Below are 26,496 nucleotides of genomic sequence, written 5' to 3'. Positions count from 1 at the left end.
CCAATCTTTTATTCCTCATATTTGTCTCATATCCATTCTCACATGATTTGTCTCTTATACATTGTCATTTTAAAACACACCTGTGTTGTACATTGTGTCATTACTTTTAATTGTCTCATGCCCATTCTCATTCACTCCTGATTCTATTCTCATTCCAATCTTTTAATCCTCATAGTTGTCTGATTTTCATTTGCAAATAATGATTGTCTCATATCCATTCTCATTTTGAAACACACACCTGTGTTGCACACTAGTGTCATTGTTTAAATTATTAATTCTCATGCCCATTCTCATTCACTCCTGATTCTATTCTCATTTCAATCTTTTAATTATCATAATCATTGTCTCATATACAGTATCACATTCCAAAGTATTCTCACTCTTATTCTCCTCATACATTCTTATTTCCGTGTCTCATCCTTGTTTTCATTGAATGTTCTCAGTGCCATATATTCATTCTTCTCATTCCCATTGTCTAAAGTCACGATCATTCGTTCTTATGCTCCATTTTAATTCTCATTCTGTTGTCATTGTGATAATGCCGTTGTCCGTCTGTGTTCTCGTAATCCTTATTCTTGCTCTCATACATTCTTATTTTGATAGTAAATCTCAAAGAATTATGATATTCATTTGAATTCCCGTTCTTTTTCTCATTCTTGTATTCATTCTCATTGTCGTAGCCACCCAATTAATTGTTATTCTTATCATTGTTTTCAATCTCATTCAAATCATTTGCATACCTATTGTAATTCTCATGCATTTATTCTCATTCATTCTCATTCTGCCGATTTCAAATTATTCTCATATTCATTCACCTGTTGTGATGTTTATTGTTTGTTGTCATATTCTGTTCTAATTTTGGTTCTCGTTCTGATTAATAATGCCATGATCTGTATTTTCAAAATCCCTCATCCATTCTCATATTGATTTGTATTATAATTTTAATTATAATTCCTATTATTCTATGTCTTATCCATTACAATATTGTTATTCTCATGCTTGTTTTCTAAATTTACAATCATTCATTCTCCTACTCATTGTAATTTTTATTGATTCTCATTCCATCTGCCCATCCATCCATTCATTTTCTACCGCTTGTCCCTCTCGGGGTCACGGGGTGTAAGGGGGGATTGGGGGTGCTGGAGCCTATCCCAGGGTACACCCTGGACAAGTCGCCTAATTTAAATTCTCATATTTTTCTCATCCCTGTATTCATTCTCATTGTCATAACCATTCTATTCATTATTTTAATCCTTGCTCTCAATCTCATTCAAATAATTTCCATGTGTATTTTAATTCTCATGCATTTATTATCATATTCATTTTTGTTCCATCGGTTCCGACTTATCTTCATATTTGTTCTCTTATTGTCATGCTCATATTCTGTTCTCATTTTTGTTCCCATTCTGGCTATTAGTGCCCATTGTCCGTGTATCTTTTGTCATTATAAAATATCCTCATTTCCTTTTAAATTCATTCATTCTCATATGTGTCATGTACCGTAACAGTATTTCTCATATCCCATGTGATATTAATTTCAATTCTCATTCTCGTATTCACCCTAGTCATATCCATTTTAATTCTCATTATCCATTTTTTTTGGCTAATGGGCATTTCCCAACTTATTGTCAATATTCTATCTCTTATTGTCGTTCTCATACTTTTCACATGATGACGACAAAGAGGACCTTCTTGTGGTTGAGACCTTCTTCATGCTTTCCCAAAGGATGAGAATGGATGAGGAGGGTGGAAGTTTCTATTTGATATACTTAGACCAACATTCCTGCCGGACCCTGGGGATTGGAGCGATGACATCCTTGTCTGTGCGGCGTTCCGTTCTTAGTCTTTCTAATGGCGACTCTGCTGGTTCAAGTGGACTCATGAGAGCATGAGGACGTTTTGTCTCTTTGAGCTTCATGCACAACATCGTTACACCAGACCGACCTGTGAGTTCTGTTCCAATCTTCCACTCCTAACATCCCCAGAGCACTCTTGTTACATAAAGGATCTTTGATTCCTGTTTTTGCAGTAGTTCCTTGTGAAAACAAGATCTTTGACCCTAGCGACCACCTGATTTTTTTGCTTTTTTTTTTTTTTTTTAAAGGCCCCAGAACTGTGAGTTTTTAAACCTAAGTTGTACTTAAGTTCCTATACAGCAAGGGTATCAAAACTTTAAAATCAAGCATGTGGGGGCCATTTATATATTTAAAATTTTCAGCCACAATTTATAGATTTTTATTTTTTTTTACATTTAGGCCCCACTCCCTTTCTGGAAAGGTCATAAAAATGTTAGTCATATATAATTTTTAAATCTCTTTATCAACTTCGGATCTGTCTGCCAAAATAAAGTTTTAATTAAAAAAGCATGCCCTTTATGTTAAAGAAAACTTAGTTTTTTTATGACAAAAACAAAAAATATACAACATTTTCACCCAGACAATGTTCAAAGTACAATATTTGCTGTGAAATAATTGGATCCTTAAATAGGTCAATAATTCATAACTACATTGATTTTATCCATTATTGGTTTTGAGAAATGACCGTTTTAAAGAATAACCCCATTAAAATTCTTATAAAGAGCCAAATAAACCCCACTTATAAGAGTTAAAAATAAGTCATGCATATATATTTTTTTACTTTCATGCTTATTAGTTTTATAGTTTGTTTGTTGAATGCCCTTTTTGCTGTAGAAAACAGGTCAATAACTCAGCAATATTGATTTTGATTCATTATGTTTAGAGCAATGAGTTTAAAAAACATGTATATACTATATATACATGTGTGTATGTGTGTATATATGTGTATTTATATGTATATATGTGTATGTATATATGTGTGTGTGTATATATGTGTATGTATGTATATGTGTATATATATGTGTGTATGTATACTGTGTGTGTGTGTGTGTGTATATATATATATATATATATATATACACTACCATTCAAAAGTTTGGGGTCACCCAAACAATTTTGTGTTTGAGCCTTCATTTCTAAGAACAAGAATAGACTGTCGAGTTTCAGATGAAAGTTCTCTTTTTCTGGCCATTTTGAGCGTTTAATTGACCCCACAAATGTGATGCTCCAGAAACTCAATCTGCTCAAAGGAAGGTCAGTTTTGTAGCTTCTGTAACGAGCTAAACTGTTTTCAGATGTGTGAACATGATTGCACAAGGGTTTTCTAATCATCAATTAGCCTTCTGAGCCAATGAGCAAACACATTGTACCATTAGAACACTGGAGTGATAGTTGCTGGAAATGGGCCTCTATACACCTATGTAGATATTGCACCAAAAACCAGACATTTGCAGCTAGAATAGTCATTTACCACATTAGCAACGTATAGAGTGTATTTCTTTAAAGTTAAGACTAGTTTAAAGTTATCTTCATTGAAAAGTACAGTGCTTTTCCTTCAAAAATAAGGACATTTCAATGTGACCCCAAACTTTTGAACGGTAGTGTATGTATATATATATGTATATGTATATATATATGTATATGTATATGTATATATATATGTATATGTATATATATATATGTATATATATATATATATATATATATATATATATATTAGGGCTGCAACAACTAATCGATTAAATCGATTAAAATCGATTATTAAAATAGTTGCCGATTAATTTAGTCATCGATTCGTTGGATATATGCTATGCGCATGCGCAGATTTTTTTATTTTTTTTTTGATTAAAACTTTTTTTTTTAATTTTTTTTTTTTAATAAACCTTTATTTATAAACTGCAACATTTACAAACAGCTGAGAAACAATAATCAAAATAAGTATGGTGCCAGTATGCTGTTTTTTTTCAATAAAATACTGGATAGGATAGAAATGTAGTTGGTCTCTTTTATCCGATTATTAATCGAAATAATAATCAACAGATTAATCGATTATCAAATTAATCGTTAGTTGCAGCCCTAATATATATATATATATATATATATATATATATATATATATATATATATATATATATATATATATATATATATATATATATATATATATACTGTATGTATATATATATATATACTGTATGTATATATATATATATATATATACACCTATTGTTTTGAGTTATTGAACTATTCAAGATACCAGTTATTTCACACCAAATATTCAACTTTGAAATATAGTTTTTGAGGAAAATATTGTCTATTTTGTGGGTTTGCCATAACAAAAACAAAGTTTTTGCTGCAAATGGCCCCTGGGCCGCACTTTGAACACCCCTGTCCTAGAGTGTTATGTTGGCACTTCTTGTTAGACGGCGGTGTAAAATCTTTGAGGGTGAAAACCATGCGAGCAGCAGCATGGCGTTGAAAGATTTGGGGTTGTGCTTGTTGACAGTGGTGCGCTCGTGTCACGAGGGCGCCCAACATCTGCACTGTGACAACGAGCCTTCACTCAGTTATGTCAGTGTTTGCTCAGCGGCATTGTTCTCCCCCGCCACTGAGGGACCGCCGCTCTTGTTTTCGAACTCGGACGGCGGCTGAAATGCGAGTTGACACGCGCAGCCGTGACTTGAGGCCTTCTCATAACAATGCTGAACTGTGCACGGCGTGGACGCGCACTTTGACCCCATCCTGCTGCATAACACAACAAATCGTCAAAGTGTTTACTCTGCATCCCCTCAACGTTTAGAGTGAATGAATTGGCATCAAACTACTTTCGAGTCCAACAATAACGAGCACAAAAACACCAAATTGTCCCCCATTGAGAGATGCAGACGTCTTTTACTACGCCGTCCATCAATTGACCCCCTCTGTGACCCCGCCTACTCTAGAGACACTCTATAAACGCCCTTAAAAGCCAAATTGTCCTTTGACTGGCAGACGGGACGCAACATTAGGAACACCTGCGCTGTCTCATCTGCCTTTTAAAATAATAACACTCACATTAAAATGATTTTTAATCATTATCGGACTGTTGCTGCACTTCTTGAATTCAATATAAAACAAATACATTAATAGAAATGTAAACTGTGACATATTTCAACTAAAATAGTGTATTTTTTAAACATTATTTTAAATGTTTCTGTTATGTTATTACATGTTTGTGGTAGTTTTTTTAGACAAATGTTATTGTTGTCCATGAATTTGTATGCACGTACAACACTTAAAAACCTTCAGTGTATCAGTATGTGGAATTAAATTATGAAATGGATGAAGCAAAGAGGTCGAACAATGTATTAATACAGTAGGAAGGGCCCCATTAGTCGCGGTTTACCTGACTCATGAAACGTGACCAATTTTAACAGCCAGCAGATGGCAGGAGAGTGTTGAATATCTTAAAATATGTTTTGAGGCAATTCCAACTTTGCCCACAGCATCAGTTGCTATGTGTGGTGACGCTTTCCATCATTTTCAGCAGACTGCATCGCAAAATGATTAATCCCACCTCTTCCTCTCACGCGAGATCTAACCCAGGAATGAGGCCATATGAATCCTATTTAAGATATTGTTCAAACTGAAAAATGTTTCCAAAGTGCAAAGAAGGAGAAGAAACATTTGTATATTTTATCGAAACATTTGATAATTCTATTCATCTTGTGGATTTTCTACTTTTTTTTTTTTTTAACTATTTGAAACTTTTATTTATTATTTGTGAAGTAAATTGTGTATAAATGGAAATCAGGAAGTGAATAAATGTATTAGTAATTGCTATGAAATGGAAAATGGGTAGGATTGAATTAAGCTGTGCTTCTTCCTACTCCTTTTCGAACATGTTGCAATGAGAAACTGAAAAAAAAAGTGATTTATCATATTGTAACTGTATGCATGTTTGAAATAAACCTAAACCATGAACCATGGATTTTCTAATTGAAAAAGAATACCTTATTTATTAAAATGTGAAAATATTATACCTTTTGTTATAAATTATTTCTAAAAAGTCCTTAAAATTAATTTTTTTCTGTTAAAGAAATGACCCACAAAATTCCATAAACTTGTGTAATTGTTTTTTACGTTATTACATTTAATAAAAATGTATCCACAAAATTATTTCCTTGATTATATATATATTTTTTTATTTCAAATAGTCCCTACATTTTTTTTAGCTACTTGCATTCCTGAACAGAAAAAGAGTTGTTTTAGTTAATTTACTAAATTTACATTTTTCATTCATAAATACTTTTCCAACAAACAAATATAATCACTGCTGTGCATTGTGTGATGTCATTGAATCATTCGTGTATTCGTATTGTGATCACATAAAATTCTGTATTTTACAATGTTACATTTTGGACTTATACTAGATTCTTATCATTTTTAAAACAGTGTAAGAATAACAGGGTTGAATCTAAATGAAAAATCAATTTATTTATGAATAATTACTCTAAATTTGGACGCCACAGTGAGCAGCCTGACGTGGTGACGTCACCACGCAGCGAATGAAGAGGAGGAGATGAACACACACACACACACACAAACACACACACACACACACAAACCCACGCACACACACTGAGTGGCTGTCAGCGAGTATTTCCACGTTCTCTAAGGCTGGTGAGTCCATTAATTGAATATCCTTTTTGTCAAATTGAGAGTAACTTTAATTGACGGGTGAAAAACAACAAAATTTTCTTCTCGCACAGATGCGTTAAAAGTGCGTGTTGTGAAAGTTAAAGACATCGTTAAAGACATGTTTTCTTTCAGGAACTTATGCTCGTCAAAAAGATAATTGTATGACCCGACGCTAAGAAACTCCCAATAAAATAATTTGTATCTGTTTTCTATTTTACTCTTTAATTTAACAATCATTTACTGCTTAACAAGTTGGATGTTGTTGAGTTCCTAATTTATGCTTGAGTATGATTTAACGATCATTTGAATGTTTTTATTGATGCATAATTTCAGTAAACCTCGTGTTTATTCTAACTGGAATTTTAAAAAGCTTATTATTTTTGTTGGTTTTTTCTCTTCTTAAAGCGTCATGCTCGGTCTCTGGCGCCCTCTGCTGGCTGCATGCCTGCTACTACAACTACTACTACTACTGCTACCTACGTCGTGGTGCAGGATGCCTGAATACAACAATGGATTCTACTACCATGACGTCACCAACAGCAGCGGCAATGGCGAAAGTAGGTCATTTTTTTTTATTTTTTGTTTTTTATAAAAGTTTTCATATTTTTCCACGAATTTTAAATAAGTGTCCCTCAATTGTGTAATGTGATTATTGTCCAAAATCTCGGCTTGATGCTGGATTTTAGACAGAAGTGCAACATTAGTGCTTTTTCAGCTCTCAAGTCTGCAACAGCTGCGGGTTTTACTTTAAGATGTGTAGCGAAGCCTTTTTACAAAGTGGTTGAGTACATAAAGCGGGCAAATTTAGCCCATTTGCCAAATAAATGATCAAGCTTAAAGGTTTCACGTCGGATAGTTGGCAAAACTCCAGTCTTGATAAGATGTGTAGTGAAGCCTGTTTATTTTAAGACGTGTAGCGAAGCTGGTTTTTTTTGTATCTTTTTTTTTTTTCTACAGAGCAATCTCTTGTGAAGTGCTAAGTTTGCCGAAGAAAAACTAAACGGTGAAGCAAAAAGTTTCTACGTCGGATAGTTGGCAGAGCTCCAGTTTTTATTTTAAGATGTGTAGCGAAGCCTGTTTTTTCCCCCTTCTACCTAGCAATCTTTTGTTAGGTGCTAAGTTCTTCGATTTGCTAAAGAAAAACTAACTAATCAAGCTTAAAGCTTCTACGTCAGATAGTTGGCAGAGCGCCAGTCTTTATTTGTTTTAAGATGTGTCGCGAAGCCTGTTTTTTTGGTGTTTTTTTTTAACACAGCAGTCTTTTGTGAAGTGCTAAGTTTGCTAATTTGCTGAAGAAAAACTAAATAATCAAGCTCAGAGCTTCTACCTTGGATAGTTGGTACACCTCAGGTCTTTGTTTCAAGATGTGTAGCGAAGCCTTTTTTTGTTGTTTTTTTAGTAAAGCAGTTTTTTGTGAAGTGCTAAGTTTGCCGATTTGCTGAAGAAAAACTAAATAATAAAGCTTAAAGCTTCTGTGACGAATAGTTGGCAGAGCTCCAATCTTTACTTGAAGATGTGTAGTGAAGCCTGTTTTTTTTCTACAAAGCTATCATTCGTGAAGTGTTAAGTTCACAGATTTGCTAAAAATGCCAATAATCAAGCTTTAAGCTTCTACGTCAGATAGTTGGCAGAGTTCCCGTCTGTATTTTAAGATGTGTAGCAAAGACCGTTTAAAAAACAAAACAAAACAGTTTTATGTGTTCAAGTCTTTGTTTTAAGATGTGTAGCGAAGCCTGTTTTTTTTTTTTTGTGTGTGTTTTTGTTGTTGTTGATTTTTTTTTTCAAAGCAGTCTTTTGTGAAGTGCTAAGATTGCCAATGTGCTAAAAAAAAGAAGCTCTTAAAGCTTTCACATCAGACAGTTGGCAGACCTCAAGTCTTTGTTTTAAGATGTTTAGTGAAGCTTGTTTTTTTTTTTACAAAGCAGTCTTTTGTGAAGTTTGCCGATTTGCTTAGGAACAACTAAGATGTGTGGCGAAGTCTGTTTTGTTTTATTCTTACAAAGTTTTTCTTGAGGTGCTACGTTCGCCGATTTGCTAAAGAAAAACAAAATTATCAAGTTTAAAGCGTCCACATCAGATAGTTGGCTGAACTCCAGTCTTTATTATAAGATGTGTAGCAAAGCCTGTTTTTTTGTTTTGTTTTAGTTTTATAAGGCAGTCTCTTGTGAAATGCCAAGTTAACCGACTTGCTAAAGAAAAACTAAATTATCAAGCTAAAAGTACGTTGGATAGTTGGCAGAGTGCCAGTCTTTATTTTAAGATGTGTTGCGAAGCCTGTTTTTTAAATTTTATTTTACAAAGCAGCCTTTTGTGAAGTGCTAAGTTCGCAGATTTACTAAAGAAAAACTAAATGATAAATCTAAAAGGTACCATGTCGGATAGTTGGCAGAGCTCCAGTCTTTATTTTAAGATTCGTAGCGAAGCCTGTTTTTTGTTGTTGTTGTTGTTGTTTAAACAGAGCTGTCTTTTGTAAGTGTTAAGTTTGCCGATTTGCCAAAAAAAAAAAAATCTAATAATCAAGCTTAAAGCTTCCATGTCAGATAGTTGGCAGAGCTCCAGTCTTTATTTTAAGATGTGTAGCGAAGCCTATTTGTATTTAAAAAAAACAACAACAAAAAACATTTTTAATCAGCATTCTTTCTTAAGGTGCTGAGTTCCTTAATGTGCTGAAGATAGACTAAATGAGCACGCTTACAGCTTCTAAGTTGGATAGTTGGCAGAGCTCCAGTCTTTATTTCAAGATTTGTAGCGAAGCCTGTTTTTAAATGTTAATTTACCAAGCAGTCTTTAGTGAAGTGCTAAGTTCGCCGATTTACTAAGGAAAAACTAAATGATCAATCTTAAAGCTACCACGTTGGATAGTTAGCAGAGTTCCGGTCTTTATTTAAAGATTCGTAGCGAAGCCTGTATTGTTGTTGTTTTTGTTGTAGTTTTTTAACAAAGCTGTCTTTTGTAAGTGTTAAGTTTGCCAATTTGCCAAATAAAATCAAATAATCAAGCTTAAAGCTTCCATGTCGGATAGTTGGCAGAGCTCCAGTCTTTATTTTAAGATGTGTAGCGAAACCTGTTTTTAATTTTAATTTTTTTATTATTCTTTTCACTATGCAGTCTTTCTTAAGGTGCTGAGTTCCTTGATGTGCTGAAGATAAACTAAATGATCAAGCTTACAGCTTCTACGCTGGATAGTTGGCAGAGCTCCAGTCTTTATTTCAAGATTTGTAGCGAAGCCTGTTTTTTATTTTTATTTTACGAAGCAGTCTTTAGTGAAGTGCTAAGTTTGCCGATTTACTTAAGAAAAACTAAGTGAAAACTCTTAAACTACCACGTCGGATAGTTGGCAGCGCTCCAGTCTTTATTTTAAGATGTGTAGTGAAGCCTGTTTTATAATTTAAATTTTTTTTTTTTTAAAGGAATGTTTTTTGAAGTGCTGAGCATAAAAAATTTAGATTTGTTCGGTATTGATGATGTAGTCACAGTGCATCAAATTGGACCAAGTTGATCGCCATGGTAACAAGTGTAGATCTACTGTGCTATCCGGCCAGTACTTGAGAGGCTCACTGAAAGTCAAACAAAAACAAATGTTCCGTGATGTCCTCCAGTCTACTACAACGGCGTGCGTCTGCATGTGGAGTCCCCCCAGCCGTCAGTGTCGGCCACCAGGGGGAGCAGCGTCACCCTCCCGTGCCACTTCCACTACGAGCCTGAGGTCAGCGCCCCCCGCAGGACGCGGGTCAAGTGGTCGTGGTTGCCCGCCAACACTGCCGCGCCCGCCGCCCCCCCTGCCCCGGGCGCCGCCCCCGCCATGGAGACGGAGGTGATGGTCGCAATGGGCAACCGCCACCGCAGCTACGGCAGCTTCCGGGGCCGCGTGCGCCTGCGACGCGCGGCGCCGGGCGACATGTCGCTGGTCATCAACGAGCTGCGCCTCAATGACACGGGGCGATACCGATGTGAGGTGATTGACGGCGTGGAGGACGAGAGCGTCACCGTGGAGCTGGAGCTGCGAGGTCAGTGATGTGTTTGATGGATCTTATTACCTAATTTATTACTATTATTATGTTGTGAGCGATTAAAACATTCACTGTTTACGGGTTAAGTGTGAATAATGCTAACAACACGGCGGCTAACATCAGCGTTATCGCCGCCACGACAATCAAGTTGACCGACTTTTGTCAGAGCAACTTTTTGATGCGCTTCATCTTCAGCTCCTGCCTCATCAATAACACATCTCCACATTGGTGAGCCTTTGAAGGGGAATGACAACGCAGGACACACAATGCTAACAACACGGAAAGTTAACAACACAGCTAATGGCTATCTTAGCTGTGACTGTCAAGTATATTTGCGGAACAATTTAAGCCCAGTTCTGACTTAGATCAATTACCCAGGATGGGATGAGGTATTTCCACGTCGTGGCTGTGTTGTAGTGGCCGGGTGATGTCCGTAGCAATGCCCAAGCATTCACACATATAAGATTCTACACTAGACTGACCATAAGTCCTCTTTTCCCCGGACACGTCCTCTTTTGTGGGGCTGTCCGGGCCGGGTTTCTTAAATGCCTCAAATGTCCGGAATTTTGAATTAGGGTTGCGTGTATTTTCAATGTACGTCCAGGGTTAAGAAGGGGTTAAAAACAAAACAAATTGTGAAGGTGTGTGCACGCAGCAGCATTCATGAGGGAGGGGCAGAGACCGAGAGAGCGAGGTAGTGGATTGATTGATTGATTGATTGAAACTTTTATTAGTAGATTGCACAGTACAGTCCATTTTCTACCGCTTGTCCCTTTTGGGGTCGATGGTAACACCCGAATAAGTTTTTCAACTTGTTTAAGTCGGGGTCCACGTTAATCAATTCATGGTACAAATATATACATAAAAAACCAACATAAAAAAACCTAAAACATTTTGAAATGAGGAATAGATCTGAAGTTGATGTAGACTCCAGAGATTTAAGCGTTAAATATAAAGTGTATGTATGCCCTGGCACACCATTATCATCATTTCATGACCCAGGCAAAACACTTTTTACACTTTAATACTGAAATAAATACACCTACAACTTATTAAATAAAAACATAGAAAAAACTACCAGCAGCGGTAAAGTTTAGATCCATAAAGGAAAGAAGAAAGTGAATGAATGTTTATAACTGAATAATGTATACACATTTTTTTTTTTTTTTTTTTTTTTTTTTAATGAATTAAGTAACAATTATGACAACCTTTTTCCAAAACACAATATAGAATGTGAGATATAACAGGATAATGCAAACGTTTATCATTTGTTTTCAAAACGCTTGCAAAAAAGTGGGACCCCAAAAATGTACTGTGGGACCCCATTTGTATGACTTGATGGGGTCTCTGGGACCCCATTTTGAAAATTCCTAGCGCCAACACTGCTGTCAACAGAGGAGAAAAAATGCTTTATTTAAATAAATATATTATTTATAAAGCAAGTTCGAGTATCCTTGGCAAATGTTCACCTAGTCCCGGCCTTGGCGTGCTGCCCGCCTTGGCACGCATATATGTGTCCTCTTTTTGGGATTTCACAATATGGTCAGCCTATTCTACACCAAAAAAATCATCTATTTATTATTAGTGTTCCGCCACCAAAGTTTGCCGGAGACAACAGTCCACAGTTTTCATCAGATCGAAACCGTTGAAGTATCAAAATGTTCGGCTCGACCGGGAATCGTGAGCTCTCCAAAACATTTTTTTTTAAATATCCCAGGTTACCCCAGAATTCCCGGTTTTCCGGGTCATTTTTCCCATTGACAATGAATGGGCCATTTTTCGAACTTGCGCGATTCCCACATTTCTTGATCGATTCGAACCGTTCCACCGTCCACGCGCTTATCTCACCTTGGACAATCATACTACCATTTTCCAAGTTCCAAAATGTCCAGGAACTGCTGGTTTTCACCTCTTTCTGGAAAGTTTTCACAGTCCACATTTTTCAACCGTTTTTGATAGGGTTGTACAGTATATCGGTACTAGTATAGTACCGGTATACTAATGAATCATATTCGGTACTATACCGCCTCTAAAAAGGACTGGTCTTTTTTCGTTTAAAAAAAATGTATATTATTATATATATATTATTATTATTATATTATATTATATATATTATATTATATATATTATATTATATATTATATTATATTATTATATATATTATTATATATATTATATTATATATTATATATATTATTATATATATTATTATATTATATATATTATATATTATTATATATATTATATTATATATTATATATATATTATTATATATATTATTATATTATATATTATATATATTATATTATATATATTATTATTATTATATATACTATATTATGTTTATAAACTCAGGAAATACGTCCCTGGACACATGATGACTTAAATTATGACCATTGTATGATCCTGTAACTACTTGGTATCTGGTCGATACCCAAATTTGTGGTATCATCCAAAACTAATGTAAGGTATTCACATTCCATAACAACCGAAGAATAAGTGATTATTACATTTTAACAGAAGTGTAGACAGAACATGTTAAAACAGAAAATAAGCAGATATTAACAGTTAATGAACAAGTAGATTAATAATCCATTTTTACAGCTTGTCCCTCATAATTGTGACAAAATAATAGAATGACAAATGACACAATATATTACTGCATACGTCAGCAGACTAATTAGGAGCCTTTGTTTGTTTACTTACTAATAAAAGACAAGTTGTCTAGTATGTTCACTATTTTATTTAAGGACAAAATTGCAATAAGAAACATATGTTTAATGTACCCTAAGATTTTTTGTTCCAATAAAGCCAATAATGCCATTTTTTTGGGGTCCCCTTTTTTTTAGAAAAGTATAGAAAAATATCGAAATGCATTTTGGTACAGGTACCAAAATATTGGTATCGGGACAACCTTAGTTTTTGACCATTTCACCTTCAAAACATTCCTCTTAGTTGGGACAACAAATGTTCTTTTTGGGTTTTTTTCGTACAAATTCCAGTTTTTCCCGAAATTCTGAAATACCCTTTCTCAATTCAGCATTTTCCAACCAATTCTAAAAATTCCAACACCAACCCATTCATATAATCACACTTGTGCTAGTATAAACATTTTAAAAAATTCCAGATTTTCACAAAATTCCAACAGTTCCAGGAAATTCCCATTCAAATGAATGGACATATTCATAATTCTGCAATGCCCTAAATTCTCAAAAATCTTGCGCCATTTTTAAACTTGATTCCGACCTTTCAACCACACACACTACTCTTCCGATATATTGAACGCAAAACATGTTTCCCCTGCCCCAAATTCCCAGTTTTCCGGGAATTTCCGGGAATTTTTTCCCCAGTGACAATGAATGGGCCATTTTTCGAACTTGGACGATTACCACATTCTTAACCGATTCGAACCGTTCCACCATCCACACACTTATCCTACCTTGGAGAATCAAACTACAGTTTCATACCAAGTTCACAAATTTCCAGGAATTCCCGGTTTTCACCTCTTCATGGAAAGTTTTCACAGTCCACATTTTTTAAACCGTTTTTGACCATTCCACCTTCAAAACATTCTTCTTAGTTAGGACAACACATTTTATTTTTTTATTTTTTTCGTACAAATTCCCGGTTTTCCCGAAATTCTGAAATACCCATTCTCAATTCAAACTGTTACTCCGTCAACATTTTTCAACCAATTCTAAAAATTCCATCACCAACCCATTCATATCATCTAGGACACTTGTGCTAGTATCAACATTTTCAAAAAATCCCGATTTTCACAAAATTCAAAAATTTCCAGGAAAGTCCCATTCAAATGAATGGACACAGTCATAGTTTTACAATGCTCTAAATTCCCAAAATGTTGTGCCATTTTTAAACCTGATTCCGAGCGTTCCACCATCCACACACACTACTCTTCAGATATATTGAACGCAAAACATGTTTTCCCTCTCCCCAAATACCCGGTGTTCCGGATATTTCTCTGAATTTTCTCTCCAGTCACATTAAATGGGCCATTTTTCGAACTTGCACGATTCCCACATTTTCAACCGATTCGAACCGTTCCACCATCCACACACTTATCTCACCTTGGACAATCAATCTACCATTTCATACCAAGTTCACAAATTTCCAGGAATTCCCGGTTTTCACCTCTTCCTGGAAAGTTTTCACAGTCCACATTTTTTAACTGTTTTTGACCATTCCACCTTCAAATCATTCCTCTTAGTTGGTACAACAAATGTTCTTTTTTCCGTAAAAATTCCCGTTTTTCCTGAAATTCACAAAATTCTGAAATACCCATTCTCAACTCAAACTGTTACTAAGTCAACATTTTTCAACCAATTCTAAAAATTCCAACACCAACCAATTAAAATATTCTAGGACACTTGTGCTACTATCAACATTTTCAAAAATTCCTGATTTTCACAAAATTCTAAAATTTCCAGGAAATTCCCATTCAAATGAATGGACACAGTCATAGTTCTACAATGCCCTAAATTCTCAAAATGTTGTGCCATTTTTAAACCTGATTCCGACCTTTCAACCATCCACACACACTACTCTTCCGATATATTGAACGCAAAACATGTTTTCCCTCTCCCCAAATTCCCGGTTTTCCTGGAATTTTCACCCCAGTGACAATGAATGGGTATGCACTGGTCACCATTGCTTCATATATATTTATTAATAAATCATAAGCATTGAAAGCCCAATGATATTTATTAGTTCTCTGACTTATTTCCCATTTTTCTGTATGCGTGAGTGCAATATATAGCATATGCACCAACAGGAAATACATATTTTGCTTCTAAATGTTCGAGAGCAGGCGCAATATTTCTAAATCTCACTATCAGTGTATGTTTATGTATTCACTATCAGTGTATGTTTATGTATTCACTATCAGTGTGTGTGAGTGAGTCAGTGGTATAAGTGGAGCAAGGTTGATTGTGTCATCGCCTGGGCAGTGTGTGTTCTTGTGCTAGGATTAAAACTACTGTTTCTACTCCACAATCTTCTGCACCACACACAATGCACAACATCAACACAAGTGATGATACAAGACACCACACACTCGATAACGGCCGCACATCATCCGTCACACGTGTGAGTGACACAATAAAGATACACAAAGTACTTTTTCTGGACCTTTTTTGATGACTTCCCAAACGGACAGTTCAAACTAAATATTATTTATTTGTATAATTATTAAATTATTTGTATCAAAATTGTGTTATTTGTACCACTGCAAATGTATAATTTTCTAACTTCCATTTTTCCTCAAATCCTTGCTCAAAAACCATACTTAGATAAGAAGACTAAACAGACAAGGACAGAGTCAGCGCTGACACACACACACACACACACACATACACACACAGCAATAATAAATAGTAATTATTTCCTTTTCTTTTTGGTCTATTTTTGGTTTCTAAATTGATTGCATACAAATAATTAATACATTTTTGTAAAGAATATTGTATTTTTGTGTGATCTATACTAGATTGTATGCCATTCATGTGGAGCAATTGTGTTACTTTAAATGTGGTGTTGTTTGTCAAGTGTGAATGTGTGTATTCCTTTTGCCTTAATGTTGTACATGAAAACTTCAAAGCTTTGTGAGATTTTAGAACCCAAAAAGAATTTGCGGGTGCTAATAGCAAACTGATAGCGAGCAAAAATGGCTGTCTTGCGTTTCCAATAATTTCTACAACTCTTATTTTTTTGTGATAGAGTGATTGGAGCACATACTTGTTGGTCACAAAAAACATTCATGAAGTTTGGTTCTTTTATGAATTTATTATGGGTCTACTGAAAATGTGAGCAAATCTGCTGGGTCAAAAGTATACATACAGCAACATACATGATCAATTTTGATGATGTAGAAAAGTAACAATTAAATCAAATTAGCTTCATGGCATGGCCTCTTAACTTCATGTGAGTGATTATGATTGACGACACCTGTTGACTTCTCTGAGCCCATTTAAATAGGGCTCATGTGATGCAGTCATTAGACTCGGTTACAAACGCGACAATGGGAAAGTCAAAGGAACTCAGCACAAATCTGAAAAAACGAATCATTGACTTGAACAAGTCAGGACAGTCACTCGGAGCCATTTCAAAGTAGCTTAAGGTCCTAAGAGCAACTGTGCAGAAAATTGTTGGTAAGTATAAAGTGCATGGCACAGTTTTGTCACTGCCACGATCAGGAAGAAAACGCAAGCTATCACCTGCTGCTGAGAGAAAATTGGTCAGGATGATCAAGAGTCAACCGAGAACCACCAAAAATCAGGGGCCGTACTTATCAAGCTTCTTAGAGTGCCATTTTACACTTAAGTCCTGAGAATTTGCGAAATTTAGTCCTACTCTCAAACTTAAGAATAAAAGCTTTTTATCAACGTTCTTAAGTCTAAGAATCACTCCTACTCTCCACGATATTTAAGAGACCTTCAGAGGTGTCTTAAGTGGTTAGGAGTTGCCAGCAGGGGATGGCACTGAGGCGAGAGAGACGTGCACGAACGTTCAGGGAACGGAACAATGTTTTTTTTTTTTTTATGACGAGCAGCTGATCAAACGGTATCGTTTAGACAGAGCGGATATTATTTTTGTCACAGATTTAATACTTTTCGATTCCTTGTTGATTTCTGCATGTGTCTGCAGTGGGCTAGTATATATAGAGCCACCCACACCAGTTTCAAATTAGTTGCCTAATTAATGAATTGGAAAGAAAATGTTATGACAGTAGCGTATGTGTGTGGCCGTGAGGTGAGTGACGTCAGTGAGTGTGTGGGCGATAGAAGAGAGGGAGCGGTAGCGTGAGTGCCGGCGGGGACTAGTTTGTTTTGTATTATTTTGTAGTTTATTGTCAAAATATACACTCCCATTGTCCACTTAAATATTTCCAAGATATTTCTTTATTCTTAGACAAGGGATTCCCTTCCGTGATTGGTCATTTCTATGGACACAGAAATGACGTCACCTAAAATTCCGTTTACGGCACATAGTAATGTCGTAATTCAGCTCTGAGTGTGACACTTAAGATTCAGTCCTAAACTTCGCTGAAAGTGTGAGTAAGACGCTTGATAACTAACTTTTAAGTGCAGCTTTCAGCGAAGAATTTATTTACTCTTAAGTCAACTCTTAGCAGACTTCTTAGGAGTAATTCTAAGAAGCTTGATAAGTACGGCCCCAGGTCTGCAATGAATTGGAAGCTGCTGGAACACAGGTGTCAGTGTCCACAGTCAAGCGTGTTTTGCATCGCCAAGGACTGAGAGGCTAACATGCAAGAAGGAAGCCTTTTCTCCAGAAGCGACACCTTAAGGCTCGTCTAAAGTTTGCTGCTGATCACATGGACAAAGATAAGAAGACCTTGTGGAGGAAAGTTCTGTGGTCAGATGAAACAAAAATTGAGCTGTTTGGCCACAATACCCAGCAATATGTTTGGAGGAGAAAAGGTGAGGCCTTTAATCCCAGGAACACCATTCCTACCGTCAAGCATGGTGGTGGTAGTATTATGCTCTGGGCCTGTTTTGCTGCCAATGGAACTGGTGCTTTACAGAGAGTAAATGGGACAATGAAAAAGGAGGATTACCTCCAAATTCTTCAGGACAACCTAAAATCATCAGCCAGGAGGTTAGGTCTTGCGCGCAGTTGGGTGTTCCAACAGGACAATGACCCCAAACACACGTCAAAAGTGGTAAAGGAATGGCTAAATCAGGCTAGAATGAAGGTTTTAGAATGGTCTTCCCAAAGTCCTGACTTAAACCCCATTGAGAACATGTGGACAATGCTAAAGAAACAAGTCCATGTGAGAAAACCAACAAATTTAGCTGAACTGCACCAATTTTGTCAAAAGGAGTGGTCAAAAATTCAACCGGAAGCTTGTGGATGGCTACCAAAAGCGCCTTTTTGCAGTGAAACTTGCCAAGGGACATGTAACCAAATATTAACATTGCTGTATGTATACTTTTGACCCAGCAGATTTGGTCACATTTTCAGTAGACCCATAATAAATTCATAAAAGAACCACATTTCATGAATGTTTTTTGTGACCAACAAGTATGTGCTCCAATCACTCTATCACAAAAAAATAAGAGTTGTAGAAATTATTGGAAACTCAAGACAGCCATGACATTATGTTCTTTACAAGTGTATGTAAACTTTTGACCACGATTGTATATCAATCAATCAATCAAATATAAATATATATTGAAAATGGATGGCTGGATATATATACTGTGATATATATATATATATATATATATATATATATATATATATATATATATATATATATATATATATATATATATATATACATATATATACTGTATATATATATATATACTGTATATATATATGTATATATATACATATACTGTATGTATATATATATACTGTATATATATATGTATATATATATATATATATATATACAGTATAGCTATATATATATATATACAGTATAGCTATATATATATATATATATATATATATATATATATATATATATATATATATATATATATATATATATATATATATATACCCAGAAAGTTCATTGAGGTACTGCAGTGGTGCAGGGGGTATTTATGTTAGCATTTAAGGTAGCGATTAGCACTCTAGTTGCCCGCTAGCGATTAGTGCACTAGTTCCCAGCTTGCCATTTGTTCGCTGGTTTGTCCAATGTAGTTGCCAGCTAGCTATTTGCGGACTAATTGCCAGCTAGCGATTAGCTCTCTAGCTTTCATCTAACAATTAGCCCTCTGGTTGCCAGCTAGTGATTAGTGCACTAGTTCCCAGCTTGCCATTTGTTCTCTGGTTGGTCCACTGTAGTTGCCAGCTAGCTATTTGCAGACTATATTGTACTAGCGATTAGCCCTTTAGTTGTCGGCTAGCAATTTGAGGACTAGTTGCCAGATAGTGATTTGTGGAATAGTTGCCAGCAAGCGATTAACACGCCAGCTGCCAGCTGAGGATTAGTGTGCAAGTTGCCAGATCGTGGTTAGTGCGCCAGTTACCAGCTAGCGATTCGCATTCTAGTTGCCAGCTAGCGATTAGTACACAAGTTACCAGCTTGTGGTAGTGCGCCATTTTCCATCTAGTGATTCGCATTCTAGTTGCCAGCTAGCGATTAGTACACAAGTTGCCAGCTTGTGGTTAGTGCGCCAGTTTCTAGCTAGTGATTCGCATTCTAGTTGCCAGCTAGCGATTAGTGTGCAAGTTGCCAGCTATTGGTTAGTGCGCCAGTTACCAGGAAGTGATTTGTGTTCTAGTTGCCAGCTAGCGATTAGTGCACTAGTTGCCAGTTAGCGATATGTGGACTGGTTGCCAGCTAGCGATTAAATCTTTAGTTGTCAGCTAGCAATTTGTGGACTAGTTGTCAGATAGTGATTTGCGAACTAGTTGCCAGCTAGCGATTAACGCTGTGGTTGCCAGCTAGCGATTAGCGCACTAGTTGCCAGTTAGCGATTTGTGGACTAGTTGCTAGCTAGCGATTAATCCTTTAGTTTAGTGATTTGCGAACTAGTTGCCAGCTAGCGATTAACGCTGTGGTTGCCAGCTAGCGATTAGCGCACTAGTTGCCAAATAGTGATTTGCGGAATAGTTACCATCTAGCAATTAACTCGGCAGTTGCCAGCTGAGGATTAGTGTGCAAGTTGCCAGCTAGTGATTTTCGTTCTAGTTGCCCGCTAGCGATTAGTGCACTAGTTGCCAGATAGCGATATGTGAACTGGTAGCCAGTTAGCAATTAACGCTTTAGTTGTCAGCTAGCAATTTGGAGACTAGGTGCCAGATAGTGATTTGCGGACTAGTTTCCAGCTAGCGATTAACGCTGTGGTTGCCTGCTAACATTTAACGCGCCAGTGGACAGCTAGTGATTAGCGCGCTATTAGCCAGCTAGCTATTAGCGACACTACTGCTATTAATTGAATCTTAGCATTTCACAATAACAAGGTACCATTATGACCAGTTTAACATAAAACCCAATTTTTACAAGATCGATAAGTAGGAGATCCTCACTCCATCGGGTTGAGAGTCCTTGGCCTGGACAACGTTGAAAACCCCTATTTATGTATTCAGATTTATATATTCCTTTTATCTCATTCCTGTTACAAACTTCTCCATCCCTTCAGTCAGCTCTGTACACATGTATTCCTACTTCTAATCAGTAGAACAGAGAGCCTGTTGATTAGATTGCGCACTGCTGCCACCTAGCTGCTACTAGAAAGTGAGTGTGAAGGACAGAGCTGAGAAGAATAAGCGGATGATAGTCATTGAATTAAAGAAAGAAATCATTAAAAAAAACATCAAGTTGTAGGTCAAATCTAAGCCCCTTATGACGTAACAAAGAACCAACTAGCCCAGGTGTGTTTTCCTGCACAGGTGTGGTGTTTCCCTACTTCTCTAACAGAGGACGCTACCGCTTCAACTACCCGCGGGCGCAGCAGGCGTGCCAGGATCAGGACGCCACGCTGGCCACCTTCGAGCAGCTGTTCACGGCGTGGGAAGAAGGCCTGGACTGGTGCAACGCCGGCTGGTTGGCCGACGGCACGGTGCAGTATCCCATCACGGCGCCACGCGACGGATGCGGGGGCTCCGACTTGGCGCCCGGTATTCGCAACTACGGCCCACGCCACCGCCTTCTCCACCGCTTTGACGCCTTCTGCTTCTCCGCCTCCATCAAAGGTCAGCGGTCAACATTTTTTACATTTAAGGTTTTTTTAATTTAAAAGGTAATAAATAAATAGATACAATATTTATTATATACTGCATATGTTTGCAGTACAACAAATACTTTTAAAATACAAATTTAAATATGTCTTATATTTTTTATGCCTTATAATGATTACTTAGTCCAAAAATATGCACAAATATATATTTTAGTTAGTGGCATGTTTTTTTTTCTAAATAAAACACTTTTAAAAGGTTGTAATTGTACAATTATTTTAGATGTAAGGTTATTTTACTTTCAGTGTTTTTTTTCTCCATTTATATTTGATAAAATACAAAATTAAAAAAGTGATTTGAATTACATTTTAATGTATTAAAATATTTTGAAGAGAATGCAAACATTACATTTCACATTTCATTATGTGGGCTCTGTACCGAGGATGTCGTTGTGGCTTGTACAGCCCTTTGAGACACTTGTGATTTAGGGCTATATAAATAAACATTGATTGATTGATTGACTGTATTATTTTATGAAATGTTTGAGGTATATTCTTATATTTGATCAAAATGTACAACACTGGAAATGTATATTTATGACTGCATGTCTTACAAGAGATATAGCATATTTTTTTTCAATACTTTCTTATAATATTGTACTTTTTTAAAAATTGTATTTATATTTTTTGTTCTTAAATTAAAATAAATAAAACAATGTCAAGTGTCTTCTATTGTGTTAAAATACTTTGAATAGAATAAAATATCATATTTCATTTGTTTTCTTAAATGTTTAAAGTATATTACTAAATTTCATTTAATATTTTTAGTGTTGGAAATGTGTATTTCTGGGCGCATGTCTTACCAGAGCAACAGCATATTTTAGTGTAATACTTTTTTGTATATACACTACCGTTCAAAAGTTTGGGGTCACATTGAAATGTCCTTATTTTTGAAGGAAAAGCACTGTACTTTTCAATGAAGATAACTTTAAACTAGTCTTAACTTTGAAGAAATACACTCTATACATTGCTAATGTGGTAAATGACTATTCTAGCTGCAAATGTCTGGTTTTTGGTGCAATATCTTCATAGGTGTATAGAGGCCCATTTCCAGCAACTATCACTCCAGTGTTCTAATGGTACAATGTGTTTGCTCATTGGCTCAGAAGGCTAATTGATGATTAGAAAACCCTTGTGCAATCATGTTCACACATCTGAAAACAGTTTAGCTCGTTACAGAAGCTACAAAACTGACCTTCCTTTGAGCAGATTGAGTTTCTGGAGCATCACATTTGTGGGGTCAATTAAACGCTCAAAATGGCCAGAAAAAGATAACTTTCATCTGAAACTCGACAGTCTATTCTTGTTCTTAGAAATTAAGGATATTCCACAAAATTGTTTGGGTGACCCCAAACTTTTGAACCTTAGTGAATATATATATATATATATATATATATATATATATATATATATATATATATATATATATATATATATATATATATATATATATATATATATATATATATATATATATATATATATATATATATATATATATATAATATTTTGTATTTTATTTTCTTTATTTTTTTCTTTATTTATATTATTTGTTTTTAAATCAAAATAAATAAAATAATATAGTGTATTTCTTATTGTGTTAAAATTATTGAAAGAGAATACAAATATATTACATTTTACTGTTTTATTTTATCAAATATTTGAGGTATATTACTATTAAATATTTTTTAGCATTGAACATGTTTATTTCTGAGTGCATGTCTTACCAGAGCAACTACATATTTTTTATTGTAATACTTTTTAAAAATTTTTAAATATTGTATTTTATCTCCTTTAGTGTTTTAAAATGTATATTATTTATTTTATTAAAATAAAAAATAAATTAAATATACTGTATCTCTTATTGTATTACACGTGTTTTCAGAGAATACAAATATATTACCGTATTATTTTATAAAATATTTGAGGTATATTGTTATTGCAAATTTTATTGTAATACTTTTTATTTTAATTTTTTATATTGTATTTGATCTTTAGTGTTTTTTAATTTATATATTTTGTTCTTAAATCAAAATAAATAAAATAATATACTGTATTTCTTATTGTGTTAAAATTATAGTAGGAGAATACAAATATATTACATTTTACTGTATTATTTTATCGAATATTTGACGTATATTACTATTAAATATATTTTTAGCATTGGACATGTGTATTTCTGGGCGCATGTCTTACTAGAGCAACAACATATTTTATTGTAATACTTTTTTTTTTAATACTATTGTATTTTATCTTCTCTAGTGTTTTTTTAATTTATATTGTTATTTTAAAGTCAAAAATACATTAAATATACTGTTTCTCTTATTGTATTACACGTCTTTTAAGAGAATGCAAATATATTACATATTACCGTATTATTTTATAAAATGTTTGAGGTATATTGTATTGCAAATTTTATTGTAATACTTTATTTATTTTTTTTGTATTGTATTTGATCTTCTTTAGTGTTTTTTAATTTATATAATTTGTTCTTAAATCAAAATAAATAAAATAATATACTGTATCTCTTATTGTGTTAAAATTATTGTAAGAGAATACAAATATATTACATTTTACTGTATTATTTTATCAAATATATGAGGTATATTACTATTAAATATTTTTAGCATTGAAAATGTGTATTTTTGGGCACATGTCTTACCAGAGCAAGAGCATATTTTATTGTAATAGTTTTTTTAAATTTTTTATATTATTGTATTTTATCCTCTTTAGTGTTTTTAAATGTATATTATTTGTTTTGTTTTTTTAATTAAAAATAAATGAAATATACTGTATCTCTTATTGTATTACACGTGTTTTAAGAGAATACAAATATATTACATATTACCGTATTATTTTACAAAATATTTTAGGTGTATTGTTATTGCAAATTTTATTGTAATACTAATATTGTATTTTATCTTCTTTAGTGTTTTTTAATTTATATTATTCGTTTTTAAATCAAAATAAATACAATAATATACTGTATCTCTTATTGTGTTAAAATTATTGTAAGAGAATACAAATATACTACATTTTACTGTATTATTTTATCAAATATTTGAGGTATATTACTATTAAATATTTTTAGCATTGAAAATGTGTATTTCTGGGCGCATGTCTTACCAGAGCAACAGCATATTTTATTGTAATGCTTTTTTAATTTTTTAAATATTGTATTTTATCCTTTTTAGTGTTTTTAAATTTATATTATTTTTTTAAATTAAAAATAAATGAAAGATACTGTTTCTCTTATTGTATTACACATGTTTTAAGAGAATGCAAATATATTACATATTACCGTATTATTTTATAAAATGTTTCAGGTATATTGTATTGCAAATTTTATTGTAATACTTCTATTTTTTTAATATTGTATTTTATCTTCTTTAGTGTTTTTTAATTTATATCATTTGTTTTTAAATCAAAATAAATACAATAATATACTGTATCTCTTATTGTGTTAAAATTATTGTAAGATAATACAAATATATTACATTTTACTGTATTATTTTATCAAATATTTTAGGTATATTACTATTAAATATTTTTAGCATTGAAAATGTGTATTTCTGGGCGCATGTCTTACCAGAGCAACAGCATATTTTATTGTAATGCTTTTTTAATTTTTTAATTATTGTATTTTATCCTTTTTAGTGTTTTTAAATTTATATTATTATTTTTTTAAATTAAAAATAAATGAAATATACTGTATCTCTTATTGTATTACACGTGTTTTAATCAATCAATCAGTCAATCAATGTTTATTTATATAGCCCTAAATCACAAGTGTCTCAAAGGGCTGTACAAGCCACAACGACATCCTCGGTACAGAGCCCACATACGGGCAAGGAAAACTCACCCCAGTGGGACGTCAATGTGAATGACTATGAGAAACCTTGGAGAGGACCGCATATGTGGGTAGGGGAGACCGAAAGCAATGGATGTCGAGTGGGTCTGACATAATATTGTGAAAGAACAAATACTATGAATAATAATTATTATTTGTTCAAAGATACAACTCCTATGCTGTACATCATATTGCATTGGTGTTCTCCTGCTGCAGGGACGGTCTACTTCCTGCAGAACCCGACCAGGCTCAACTTCACCGAGGCGGTCCAGGCTTGCGCCAGAGACTTCAGTTCCGTGGCCAAAGTGGGCCAACTTTACGCCGCCTGGAGGCTCTCAGGATTGGACCGCTGCGACGCCGGGTGGTTGGCCGACGCCAGCGTCCGCTACCCCATCACCAAGGTCCGGGCTAACTGCGGACCCCCGGAACCTGGGGTGCGGAGCTATGGCTTCCCCCCATGGCACCTGAAGTTTGGCGTCTACTGCTATCGGTAGACTCTCTGTGAGCATTAGCTTTAGCCTCCGGGCGAATGGGCATCTTTAGGTCCATTGTGCTCCTCTTCCTCCTACAAACTACTGTGACCACTAAGTTATGCCCCTTTTCCACTGCTCCGTACCTGCTTGACCCGCCTCGGTTTCAGCTCGTCCACATGAAAATAGCTACTTAAAAACCAGGAAGTAGTCGTAGTAACAAACAACAACAATGGAGGAGTCTGAGGACGCGGGAGCTAAGCGGAGATGCAACCGGGTAAGCTAACGTTAGCGTGTGTGTTGTTTTCGGTCATTCCCATCCTCAAATGTTGGCTAGAAACTGGTAGTACTAGTAGTGGTACCATGTGGTGGAAAAGGGACATTATACCACCGTATTACAAAATACTTTTTAAAATTGCTTGAAGCAACATTACTTTAGCGCAGTACTCCAAACTAAGACTTGATGTCAGTACTACAAGTACATAAAAAGTACATATTGCGTGTGTGTACACTGAAATATCTGCCACAAAAGTATGCGATTGTCATTGTTTGTGTCGAACGAGCGACGACACTTGTACCTTTTTACTTTTTTATATACTACACAGTATGTAATGTATGCCAGTGCATTTTGTGTCGTTTTTATACAAGTCAATAAAATGGCTGCTGTTTATGTATGGTTTTGGTTCAATGAACAAATGAAGCTGAAGACGCCAGAAAAAAGGACGGGGAGATTCGGCAGGAATAGACACTACTAAAGTTACACCACCTACTCAGTGGCCTAGTGGTTAGAGTATCCGCCCTGAGCTCGGTAGGTTGTGAGCTCAAACCCTGGCCGAGTCATACCAAAGACTATAAAAATGGGACCCATTACCTCCCTGCTTGGCACTCAGCATCAAGGGT

General features: G+C 34.9%; 1 protein-coding gene across 2 annotated transcripts in view; it reads left to right on the top strand.

Moving 5' to 3' along the window:
- Window positions 1–26,251, top strand: part of hapln3 (hyaluronan and proteoglycan link protein 3) — a 31,889-nt gene extending 5,638 nt beyond the window's left edge. Inside the window, exons 1-5 of one of the 2 annotated variants that reach the window (XM_062042697.1) lie at window positions 6,422–6,518; window positions 6,942–7,093; window positions 10,136–10,543; window positions 20,933–21,235; window positions 25,343–26,251. In XM_062042697.1, coding sequence (XP_061898681.1) covers window positions 6,946–7,093; window positions 10,136–10,543; window positions 20,933–21,235; window positions 25,343–25,620 — 1,137 coding nt within the window. In that variant the 5' untranslated portion in view covers window positions 6,422–6,518; window positions 6,942–6,945 and the 3' untranslated portion in view covers window positions 25,621–26,251. Of the gene's footprint in view, window positions 1–6,421; window positions 6,519–6,941; window positions 7,094–10,135; window positions 10,544–20,932; window positions 21,236–25,342 lie in introns of those variants that run through there. The other variant, XM_062042696.1, reaches the window with a different exon arrangement.
- Window positions 26,252–26,496: the final 245 nt, after the last annotated feature.

Source organism: Entelurus aequoreus, linkage group LG03 (assembly GCF_033978785.1).
Source record: "Entelurus aequoreus isolate RoL-2023_Sb linkage group LG03, RoL_Eaeq_v1.1, whole genome shotgun sequence".
In the NCBI taxonomy this organism is placed as follows: Eukaryota; Metazoa; Chordata; class Actinopteri; order Syngnathiformes; family Syngnathidae; genus Entelurus; species Entelurus aequoreus.
The sequence above is the reverse complement of the archived record's forward strand: the minus strand, read 5'-3'. Positions and strand labels throughout refer to the sequence as shown.